Genomic DNA, 12,574 nt, shown 5'->3' with positions numbered 1-12,574 from the left:
AGCAACACCGGCCAGGCAATATCAGCATTTCTTGTCAGTTACTCCATTATTGTCAATAGCGTGCTGCCTTTCTCATATCCTCAGTTTGCCTTTGTTTGTGTGCCATTTTAAAAAATTCATTGATTCGAGAGAGAAGGAGAGAGAGAGAGAGAGAGAGAGAGAGAAGGAAGGAAAGAGGGAGAGAGAGACAGAGAGAAGGAGACATTGATCTGTTGTTCCACTTATTTATGTATTAACTGATTGTTTCTCATATGTGCCCTGACCGGAGATTGAACCTGCAACCTTGGCGTATCTAGATGACTCTCTAACCAATTGAGCTACCCAGCCACAGCTCTGTTTTCCATTTTTAATAATTTTCTCTCCGCCACACTTAAGAGACAACCAAAGAAGTGAAGCATTTTTTAAAAGACTATTTTCTCTTTTCTCCCTGTTTTGGGAGCTATGACCATGGTCTAGGTTCTATCTCTATATTAATTGCCAATGGTGTATTGCTTGTATATTCCTAAGTTAATTGTACTACATTGTGAAACCTAACTTGATAGAGAAATCTAATTTAGAAGGGAAATAACCTTGGAATTTGAACAACGGTGAAAAGACAAGTACCTTATATTTTTGTATTTAACAAATAGAACACTTCACAAATTTGTATGTCATTTTCATTCAGGGGTCTTCTCCATCTTCTGCGCTGTTCCAATCATAGTATTAGTGCTGCAGAGGCAAGCACCGCCTGATTCTTTATCTAATATCATTAACTGCTCTCTGTCCTGAGGGACTGACTTGATAGGCTTTGTGGGGAAGAAACATTTTATAAATCACTGGCATTTCATCCCTGGGGCTCCACTTCGGGTCCTGTTCCTATTATGTGTCTATACAGCAACTTTTGAATTTCTCCAGCCCCACAGTCCCCCAGCCAGGATTATAACTTGCCAGACACTTAGAATTGTTGGAATCCAGAGTAACGTGCTTGCTAAGACACAAAACTCCAGGGAGGAAAAGAGGAACCAGCCTTATACTACCATGAAATAAATGCATTTATAAATCAAATTACTACATAAATTATATTTCTGTTTTTTAAACTTATTGCCACTATCAGAGCTGGATAACCTCAGCAGGCAATCAAAAAATCTCTCTAAGGCTGACAGAGGGTGGGGGGAGAGGGGTCCACAGCGTGCAGGTGGCAGCAGCTACTCTATCTTGTTCAGCTCAGGTTTCTAACTGTCAGTATATATTTTCCAGTGCTGCCTCTCTCCTCTCACCAGCAGGGAGATCACTATGAGCACCATGAGAGGACAAGAAGGACATATCATGGTGATGAAAAGCACAGGACTTGGGTTTTAGAGGCAGACTTAGGTTCAAATTTCCGCTCTGCCCCTCGATAAATTGTGAGAGTTGAAGCCCCTTACTTATCTCTATGTACTTCAGTCTACTCATTTGTAAAGCAGAAATAATAGCATCCTGTTATCACGAGAAAATGAGTAGATTAAATAAGAAAGCACTGAGCATGGCTTCACATATTAGAAAACAGTTATTGCCCTAGCCAATGTGGCTCAGTGGATAGAGCATTGGCTTGTGGACCAAAGGTTCCCAGGTTCAATTCTGGTCAAGGGCAGGTACCTCGGTTGCAGGCTCCTCCCCGGCCTGGGCCCTGTTCGGGGCTCCTGCAGGAGGCAACCAAATGATGAGACCAATTGTTTCTCTCACATTGATGTTTCTCTATGTATATCCCTCTCTCTTCTACTGTTCCTAAAAATCAATGGAAAAATATCCTTGGGTGAGGATTAACAAAAAAACAAATAAAAACAGTTATTATTATGACTTAAAAGGTACTTATGACATGTGACTTTTATGCATTTAAAAGAATAAACATGAAAGTTTTAAAATTGCTTTATATCAACAAGTGAAATTTTATATTGTTTGTATCTGGGGTCAAATCATGCCGTTAAATCCAAGTGTTTACATAGTTGACTTATATTCTTTCTGAAGTAAGGTGTTACATAAACAAATTAGAGGATAATTTGTTACAAAGCACGCTAGCCTCATGCTAAAAAAGAATTAAAATGTAAAAATCAGAAAATGGCAACTACGTGTAAGTACTAAGTAGGGCATCTGTGAATATTTTCCAGTTAGAGAAAACCACAAGCATATTCTTAATTGGTTTGTGGCTAATTCTTTTACCGCACATATTAAGACCACAAGTCAAAATGAAAATGTATTCTCAAACCAACATTAACCATATACTGGATAATTTAATTCTGCTTTTAAAACCTCCTCTCATATTGGCATCTAGACCACCAAATGCTATTTTAGATGAAGATTTCAATGATAATGACTGACTATACTTTGGGACTACTTTTATTTAAAACCGTATATTACAAAGTTTTTTAATTTCATATTTCTATTTCTTTATTTCATGTACTAATTAATACATGACAGATTATTTGTTAAAGTGGGTCAGCACGATTTATATTTTCAGAAGTGTCCTGTGCATCTAGCTCTAGTTGTAATTAACAAATTTTCAATAAACACTGTCAACTTATGGTGATAATGGTGACAGTATCTTTTGTTTATTTAATCACTCATTAAACAATATGTATTTAATACCCACTATGTTCCAAGCACTACTTTAGACAAAATTCCAGGGAAGTAAAGAGGAACCAGTCTTATGTTACCAAATAATGAATACATTTATACATCAAAATACTACCTAAATGAACAACAACGAACAAGTCAGCTAACATCCCAAACTTTGTGGACCATACATATTGGTAGAAATAAATAAATATATTGTATGTCTTTTATTGATACATGTTCAGAAGAAAAATAAGGCAAAAAGGGGTTAGGAAGTGCTAGCAGTAAGGGTGGGGGAATTTTTTTGTTTCAGGGAGATGAGGAAGGTGAATCTGAGAAGGTAACATTAGAGCAATAAACCATCAAGTCTTGTGGGTCTCTGGAGGAAGAACATCTAGGCAACCTGCAAAGGCCCTGAGTCAGGCCCTTGCTTATCCTGTCCAAAGAACAGCAAACAGTCAGGAGGTCAAGGGAGCCTGGCAGAGTGAGGGAGATGGGAAGGGGCTAGAGAAGCAATTAGAGAGCTAGGAGGAGGGAGATTCAGAAGGCATTGTAAGGTCACATCGGTCCTGCAAGGACCCTGGTTTAGATTTGAGTGAAATGAGAGATTTTGAGCAGAAGAGTGTCATGATCTGACGTGCATGTGAAAAGGATGATGGTGGCTACTTGCGAATAACTAACGAACTGTAGGAGGGCAAAGGTTAAGGCTAGGGCATCGCTTAGGAAGTTCTTATACTAACTCAGATGAGAGATGGTGTGGCTTAGACCAGGATTGCTATGTACGTAGTGAAAAGAGGTTAACTTTTAAACCTAGAGTCAATACACTTTACTGGTCATTGGCACAGAAGAATCCAGGAGGAGGCCAATGGTTTTTCACCTGAGTAATGTGAAGGACGGAGTGGGCATTTACTGAAAAGGAGAATGCAAGTCTGGGGAGAGGAAACTGGGTGTTTGATGTTGAAAATGTTAGCTTTCAGTTACCTTTTGGAGTTCTAAGAGGAAGTGTTGAGACGATGTTAGGTATATGTTAGCTGCAGTTCAGAAGAGAATTCTGGATTGGAGATAAATAAAGGGTTTTACACCATATATTTGGATGAGGTCTTTTAGGTAAGGAGTTTTAGATAGAGATAATAAGAGATCCTAGGATACTGCTGCGAGGGCCTATTCCTTTACTGGAAATGAAAAGAGACTGGGAAAAACCATCCAGGAAGTAGGATAACCAAGAGGGGGTAGTGTCCATCCTGGCAGCCGGAAGAAGGAAGTAAAAAGCCAAATGAAGTGCTCCTGCTAGAAAATGATTTTGCTTAGGAAAATAAGAACTGAGAATAAACCATTGGGTTTGGCATTAGGGAGGACAAAAACTTGACTAAACTTGATTAAAAAAAGGATGAGACCTGGCTAGGCTGAGTGTCAACCTATGATCCAGGAGGTCACGGTTCGATTCCAGTTCAAGGCACATGCCTGGGTTGCAGACTTGATCCCCAGTATGGGTGTGCACAGGCAGCCAATCAATGATTCTCTCTCGTGATTGATGTTTCTAGTTCTCTCTCCCTCTCCCTTCCTCTCTGAAATCAATAAAAATATATATTAAATAAAAAAGAGGATGAGAAGAGAAGAAGCAAAAACAAAATATAGACAACTTTTTTGAGAAGTTTTGCCATATAGAGAGGAGCAGAGAAATAGGGCAGTAGAGGAGAGGGACTAAGAGAAGGTTGTATTTTTCAAGAGGGCAGCATGTTTTAAAGCTGAAGGGAATAATCCAATAAAGATAGAAGAGGTGATAATGCAGAAGAAAAAGAGGCACATTGTTGGAGCAGGGTCCTCCCGTGGCAGGAGGGTAAGATCTGGTACACAAGTGGAGACTCGGCCTCAGGGTAAAGGTAGTTCACCCACAGGAGCGGAAGAGAAGATCAAGTGTGTGCGTACAGATGTCAATACATCAGTAGATGAGGGAGGTTGTGGTATTGCTCATGGCTCCTATTTTCTTAAAGAAATAGGAAGCAGGTGATCAGTAGAGAATGAAGAATGTTGGAGACCAGAGATGAGAGAAAATAGAAAAAATTATTATGTGGAGAAGTGACTTGGCCATTTGAAATGTAGTGGGATTACTGGGTGGCTCTCTGGGCCCAGGTGAGGTTAGTGGTCATGAATAGAAAGTAATACGAATAAGTTTGTGTTTGTCCCCAACCACAGTTAGCTTTCTGGGTACAAGTACAGAATCGGAGAGGAAAGGGATTTTAAAATGTGAGATGCCCATCAAGTCCTAAAAGAGTTACTGAAAACATAACATCAGAGCCAGGAAAATATTTAGAATCATATCTAAGAACTCTTTCTGGTTGTTATGAATATGAAAAAGGTGTGGCAAAAACAAGCAGGTCTTATGAGTTGGCAGAATAAACAATTGATTTTAGGGGGTCTGAAATTATATATCATCTAAAAATAATTGCCCTATTGGTCTTTCCTGGCACCTGAAAATTCCACCATTGGCATTATTCTAAAAAATGTATGAATTTTTCATGCACAGAGACAGTATCTATACTTTTTAATCTCTAGAATTTAATATGATGCCAAGAAGACACAAATGCTAAATAAATATTTACTGTTATTTTGGATGGAATGGAATGGAGGGCCACCATAATTTTCATTCAACAAGCATTTATTGAGTAGAAGGCACTGTGCCAGATATTACAAGTTTCCAAGATAAAGAACATATTTACATGAACCTGTTGATGGTATTGGGACATCAGTAGATAGACACTTAGTAGCAGAGGTTTTTTTGTTTTTTTTTTAATCACTATCCATTGATACATAGCAAAATATATAAGTATACAGAAGGGCATGTGAATGGCCATGCATATCTGCTGATATGGTCACTACAAAGGCACTGAACAAAATTCTTAAAGTAATACACAATTCCTCTACTTTATAACTTCAACCCAACATAGAAGGAAGCCCTGATTTTCCATGGAGGAAATGCCACCTTCCTGTCACTGGTAAAATAAGTGGGTGGGTGGAGGTAAAATGCCTGTCAATATCTGTGATTTTACTGGAAAATAGAACCACATGTGTTGGAAGTGAAACCTTACAAATGCTGATTTCTACCTACCTGCCAAACTGGAAAATACACAAAGAACCCTGGATCAAGAGGAGCCTTTTTAAGTCCGATACTTACTACTTCAGCCACAAAATTCATTCTAAGTCAGCTTTTTCCTGGGAGGTAAGATTTTTTTGCTAGTTAGAAAAATTGATTTCTCTTCTCTAATTTTTTTCAACTCAGGGGTGTGTTTCTAATGACAAGATGAACAGATATTTATCTGTGCTGACAGAAGCTCATCTTTAAATTTGCTAGAGGAGAACATTCATGGTTATGCCAATGTTTTATGCCTTCTCTAAAATATGATCAAATCCCATTAATCTGGACTCCATTAATTCAGAATTTTTGTTAGGTTTATCTGATTTTGGCTATAATTTATAATATACTAGAGGCCCAGCGTGCACGAAATTGTGCGCGGTTAGGGTCCCCAGGCCTAGCCTGGCCTCTGTCGCATGGCCTCTGCTGCCCTGCGATGCTACGTGAAGCTCCCCACCCCGGGATGCTCCGCTAACCCTGCGACTGCTCCATGAGGCTTCCCCTGCCCCTCGACTGCTCCACGAAGCTTGCTGCCACCCCGCAAAGCTCGCTGCTGGACGCTCCACGGAACTCTCCCACCCCGCCACTGCTTCGTGAAACTCGCTGCCGCCGGGGTGACTGCTCTACGAAGCTCACGGCCCTCCGGCGAAGCAGCCCGCCACTGCCGCTCAACAGCCCCGTCTCACCCTCATGGTGAGCGGCTCGGGGGCCAGAGGAGGGGGGACTGATAGGCGCTCCACGCACTTCACGGTAACCAGTCGCCCATTCGGTTGTGACGGCACCTCGCTCTTTATATATATTAGGATGCCCTCTTACTATTATTCTTTAACTAGACTGTGAAGGGACAAATGCACTGGCATTCTAGGCTCAAGTAATACAGCAGTGAGCAAAACAAAAATTCTTGGCCAGATTGAGTGAACATTCTGGTTTGAATGAATGAGTGAATTTACTCTTGACATATGTACAATAGCTAGAAAATGAATCTCAGCATATTTAACCTCTTTTTCTAGTAATCTGTCCAAAATTACTATTACTTGAAAATAATGTAAATAAAATAATTATTTCTAATATCCTGTAAGTGATCATTTTTTAATGGCTTTATGTTAAATTTCTCTCCCAAATCAGTCAGATTTTGATGGAAGAATGAATTAAATAAGTCTAGGGAGTCCACCCTGAGTGTCACCATAATACTCTAACATTGCCTTTGTGTTGTTCACGTCTTAAGCATTTCCTATAATTTGCTTTCTTATAACGAAGTATGGTGTTACTTATCCTCATTTCACAAGAGGCTAAGGTTCAGCAAAACTAAGTAACTTTTCCAAGACTGCACAGCTAACAACTATGGCGGATAATGTTGGTAACAGTACTAAGCTCCATCTACAGGGCACTTGGATGCGAAGCCTGGAGGTACAGCATCTGAGGTTTAAGGTCAACACACAAGATTACAGAGGAGAAAGGCAGAAAGAGCCTAGATCCTTGGGGTGTCATTGAATTATCAAGCCAGCTCTGTGCTAACTACACCTACGACTTGATATAAAGCCCCACCTGTTCAAGTCACAGTGCTTGGGTTTTTTTGATATTTGCATCATAAAAGACATCTGACTGATAGTCTGAGAACTGGAAATCAAATGTAAAACTCTGAAGCCCTTGTTCTTTCCGATGGAACAATCTCAGTACTCATCACTCACTAAAGGTATTCTTCACTTTATAGCGAGAATGTGTCCCTCAAAACCCACATGCAAATCACTTAAACATACTCAATTTAGAATGCATTACTTAATGTTAAAAGAAATCTGTAATAAATGATCTTATGAACTATTTGGAGAGTATTTTTATGACATTAAATAGGAAATTAAGTGGTGGTTGGCAAGTTTTTGCTAACAGATGTATTTTCTCAAATTGTGCTATGTGTGTTCCAAATTTACAAGGCAATTTTACTGTCAAGATTCTGAGAAGGCGGGTTAGTAGGACGAAAAAGGATTAACCTACATCCACTAAGATGGCAGTAACCAACAAGTGTTGGCCAGGATGTGGAGAAATTGGGACCCTCACACACTCCTGCTGGGAATGAAAAATGTTACAACTGCTTTAGAAAACACTGTGGCAGTTCCTCTAAAGGTTAGGCAGAGTTGCCATATGACACAGCAGTTCTATTTGGAGTTCTATTTCTAAGTATCTGCCCAAGAGAAATGAAAACATGTGTCTACACAAAAGATTGCACACAAACGTTAATAACAGCCCAAAAGTGAAAACAACCCAAATTCCACCAACTAATGGGTGGGATATATTCATGCAATGGAACATTATTCAGCCAGAATAGGCATCCATAGAGAATGCTGGAATAGTTGAAGAGAAATAGTGAGTGACTACTAATGGATACAGGGCTTCTTTTTGGCATGATGAAAATGGTCTAAAATTGATTGTGGTAATAGGTGCACAACTCTGTGAATATACTAAAACTCTGTGAATGGTACATTTTATGTAAGGTGAATCGTATCATATATTGAATCAACAAAGCTGTTACATTTTTAAAAATTAACCAACTAACCATGATCAGAAGATAGTAAAAGGGTCCAGGAAATAGCAAAAATCCTGAAGGCTGTAGGCTCCCTGTCAGTCTGGCACTTCTCGTTTTCCAGTGAGCTTGGACTGTGGGGTTTACTCCCATACTGCCCTCATTTTCACAGTTCCGAAGTGGACTTAGCAATGATACTCTAGTTTTCTTGGCCTTTTTTTTTCATCTCCTGGAGCCTATCTTACCCCCAAGGCAAGGGGTGAGGTCAATGAGCACTCAGACACTTGTTAGAACCCTGGTTCCCTATGTCTTAGCCAAGTGACCTTGGAGAGACAAGAGGAGCTCGCCAAGCCCTCTGAAAATGGGAATAATAATAGTTACCTCACAAGGTTGAGTTGAGCATTGAAGCCATAAGCACATGAAGTGCACACGGAGCACGTGGCTTAGCACATTGTGTTCTGTTCCTCAGTGCAACCATTTCTGATCGCTTCCATCATCCCTTTAATGCCCGACCACGCCTCTGTTAAACCCCCGCTCAGAATGAAAGGTGTGAGCTCTTGCCCTTGGCACACGGCTAGTAACTCCGGGCTTAGCCATGTACTCAGAAAGATGTCTAGTTTTTACCCAGAATTTCTTGAATGAAAAGGTGTTACTTTTGATGATTTATTTCATCACAGTTATTCTGAGTACCTAACAGGTGGAGAAGAAGAGCAAGTTTGGAAGGTTATTCTCTTCCATATTGACGAGACCTGGACAGCCTCTATTAAATATGCCCGTGATCTGGTTCTCTACACGATTTCAGCAGAAAAGTAAGGAAATTAGAGGTAAGGCAGTCAGGCCAACCCAGATTCAGAACCCGCCTCTCCCTCTCTGTAACTGTGTGGCCCTGGGCACATTGCCTAACCCTGCTAAGCCTCCGTAGCCTTGCTTATGAAAAATGGGGTCGGGGATGGGGGAGAGAATCTTACGTACATCACAGGGTTGTATAGGGGATTAAATGAGGTAGCACATATAAAGCCTTTGGCTCAGTGCTTCCCAAACAGTAAGGCTTTAATAATTTTTTTAAGTAAGTAGTTTGTGAAATTTTTGAGAAAAAAATAGTGTGCTTCAAATAAACTACTGAAGGCATTATTTTTTTAATCCTCACCCAAGTATATGTTTATTATTATTAGTATTAGTATTACTATTATTATTGTTAATTACTGATTTTAGGAACAGAAGAAGGAGAGCGAGAGCGAGCGCGAGAGAGAGAGAGAGAGAGAGAGCGAGAGAGAGAGAGAGAGAGAGAGAGAGAGAGCCATCAATGTGAAAGAGAAACATCGATCGGCTGCCTCCCATATGTGCTGACTGGGGATCAAACCTGAAATCCTTTGGTACACAGGATGACACTCCACCTGGCTAGGACTAAAGGCATTCTTTAAAAAAATAATAATAATAATAATAAAATAAACAAGGGTGACCAACTTACCCCAAATTGCCTATATTTTTCAAGTTAATGGTTTTATTTCCATCTTTAACAGTGACAGAGGAGTCCAACACAGACTGATGTACGTGGGTATGGTTGAAATGTAACATAGGAATATTTGAACTATGTACATGGAAGAATGGAAAGGGATTTTCTCATATCAACTTTTTCCTATGTTGCCGTTTCTGAATAGTAGAAACTAAACATGCATCCCCTCCCCCCAATTTAACTTATATGTAGTAATATAACTTTTATGGTCAATCATTTGTCTTTAAGCATAAAACTTGAAGAGATTTTGGCTGTCTGGTGGTCTTGGCTCCTGTAGTCTGGTATTGTTAGAACATAACAAAGGAGCATGTCTACAAAGCCCTCCTCAGCTCCAAGTAGAAAATGATTCCTTTCATTCAATCATTACTTTCAGTTTTAAAACCAAAGGTCCTATGTCCCAGGAAACTCCTCAGACTCAGGAAAACCAGGAAAGTTGCTCAGCCTACTTGACACCAAATTTAATTCAGTGCTAACTATGGACCTGGCACTGTGACACACACTTTAAAAGCCAAATTTCATTTAAATAAATAGAACAAACCTGTGCAATTGGTTCTATTTTGGCCCATTTCAAAGATAAGGAGAAGTCCATTTGGAGAAATGGGGTAAATTGCCTAAACCTTAGAAGGATAGCTCTGGGATTTTTAAGCTGAGGTCCTTCTAAAACTGTCCTGCGGTATAACCATGAGGCTCCTGCCCCCAGTTTCCTACCAATGAATTAAAAGGTTAGAAAGGTTATAGAAAACCTTGCCCCCCAGAATGAAAGTATTAAAGGCGTGAAAGGGTTGTGGTAGCCTCACTTATCATGGTTTGGGAGCTGGGGGTGATCAGGGTGTCCATTCATGCTTGGGGCTCATTTCTTGGGTCCCTGCCGGAGGTGAAGGACTGGCTGAACTGCCGTGGAATTGCTTATTTAAAGTGTTGAGGAAGGAACCTACCTTTTCATGTGCACCGCATACTTCGTGGCTAGGTAGGTGGGCTTCCCGGTATTCCAGGTACAAGTCATGTTGCCTGAATATTCATAAATTACACAGGTTACCTGGTCAGGGACATCTGGTGGATCTGCAACAAAATGTATGGCTTAGGAGCCACCATAGAAGCATGGAGTTCCTTATAAAGTAGTTAGTTGATAAACTTCCCATTTCATTTGGGAAAACAGGTCAATCCCCCTCAGCAATTCTCTCCTTCATTCCCTGCCCCCTCACCTTGCAACCACTCAGCCGTCAAACACGGCTCCTTTCCTTTATCGATTTCTCCATATACTCTACTTCTTTGGGGATATGAATGTGATCGAGTTCCTCCCATAAAATAAAAAAGAATTCATCTCCCTAAGCTCTCTTCTCTTTGCTACCACTGTATCTTTCTCAATAGCTAAACTTATTTTTTTTTTTTTTTAAGAATTCACTATACTGGTCTTTTTCTTCATCTCCTATTTACTCGTAAACCCCAACAACTAAAATTCAGCCCACAATTCCACCAAAACCACATTTGGTAAGGTCTTAAATGATTTCCTAATCAATAAATTCCATAATCTCTTTGCAGTCATTATTGACCTGGACCTTTGCAGCATTTAGTATTTGGGCCACACCTTCCTTGAAACCTTCTGTGCCTTTTGGCTCCTGTAAAAGAGTTCTCCAAAGGGTTTTTTTTTTTCTACTTCTTCTCTGGCATCTATCCCACTTTAAAAGTCTAGTGTTCATACCTACTATTGAGTATTACTCAGTCGTAAAAGGAAAAGGAATCCTGACATGCTACAACACAGATGAACCTTGGAGACATTATACTAAGTAAAATAAGTCAGGCACAAAGGAGAAATATTGTATGATTTTACTTATATGAGGTATCGAGAATACAAAGTCTTAGAGATAGAAAGTGGAATGGTAGCATGGTGGTTGGTGGTGGTTGAGGGTAGGGAGGAATGGGAAGTTGATGGTTAATGGATACAGAGTTTCAGTTTTGCAAGATGAAAAGTGTTCTAGAGAGGGACTTTTTCAGGAGCCGTTGTAAAAGAGGCAGCCTCTTTCCCCCTGAAATTACTGTTTCGGAGTAATAGGGAGCTGTGAGTTACTGGTTGCACAACAATGAACTCAGTGCCACAGAACTGTACACTTAGGAATTGTTAAAATGGTATGTTTTATGCTGTGTCTGTTTTACCACAGTAAAAACAAGATTTTTTAAAATGTTGGTAACCACAGAATTCTATTTCAAGGTTCTTTCTCCCTTCCTCCACCCTTCCTCTGTGCTTTCTCTGAGTGGCCATATTATAGAGAAAATTATTAGATTTTGTCTGCTAGCATTTTTCCCTTTTCAGCACTGACATCTCCCTCACTCCCAACTTCATCCCCTCGCTACCCCCAAGGGCTATCAATCACTAGGCTCCACAAAGAAGTATGCCCTTGACCTAGGCTGATTAATCAAGTATTTCTCTTGGGAATGACCACATGACTCAAGATGAACCAATCAGAATTCTCCCAGGGACTTTTTCAGGAGCCATTGTAAAAGAGGCAGCCTCTTTCCCACTGAAATTACTGTGTCAGAGTAATAGGGAGCCGTGAGTTGCTGGTGGCCATCTCCCTGTCATAGTGAAACTGCCTATTTAAGAATGAAGTCTACACAGGGGAGACAAAACCCAAGAGATGGGAAAAGATCAGAGAGCTCTGATGATAGTGTTTGAGCCCTTGGGGCTTCTGGAGCCAATGAAACCCCAAGAGCAGCACCTGGAATTTTCAGTTACACCATCCAGTAATAAATTACCAAGAAAAAGATAAAAAAAGAAGTATGGAAACATTGAGTGCTGATTAAATACTCACTTTTCAGGTGCTGCTCTCTCAGCTTGTGCCTACATGTGCAG

General features: G+C 40.2%; 1 protein-coding gene across 1 annotated transcript in view; it reads right to left on the bottom strand.

Annotated features, from left to right (window-relative positions):
• Nucleotides 1-12,574, bottom strand: part of IL23R (interleukin 23 receptor) — a 69,649-nt gene that overhangs the window by 47,627 nt on the left and 9,448 nt on the right. Inside the window, exon 4 of the mRNA XM_036351805.1 lies at nucleotides 10,662-10,785. Coding sequence (XP_036207698.1) covers nucleotides 10,662-10,785 — 124 coding nt within the window. The remainder of the gene's footprint in view (nucleotides 1-10,661; nucleotides 10,786-12,574) is intronic.

The sequence above is a fragment of the Myotis myotis genome, unplaced genomic scaffold, assembly GCF_014108235.1.
Source record: "Myotis myotis isolate mMyoMyo1 unplaced genomic scaffold, mMyoMyo1.p scaffold_m19_p_2, whole genome shotgun sequence".
NCBI classification, from domain to species: Eukaryota; Metazoa; Chordata; class Mammalia; order Chiroptera; family Vespertilionidae; genus Myotis; species Myotis myotis.
This window is presented reverse-complemented; position numbering and strand designations above follow the sequence as displayed.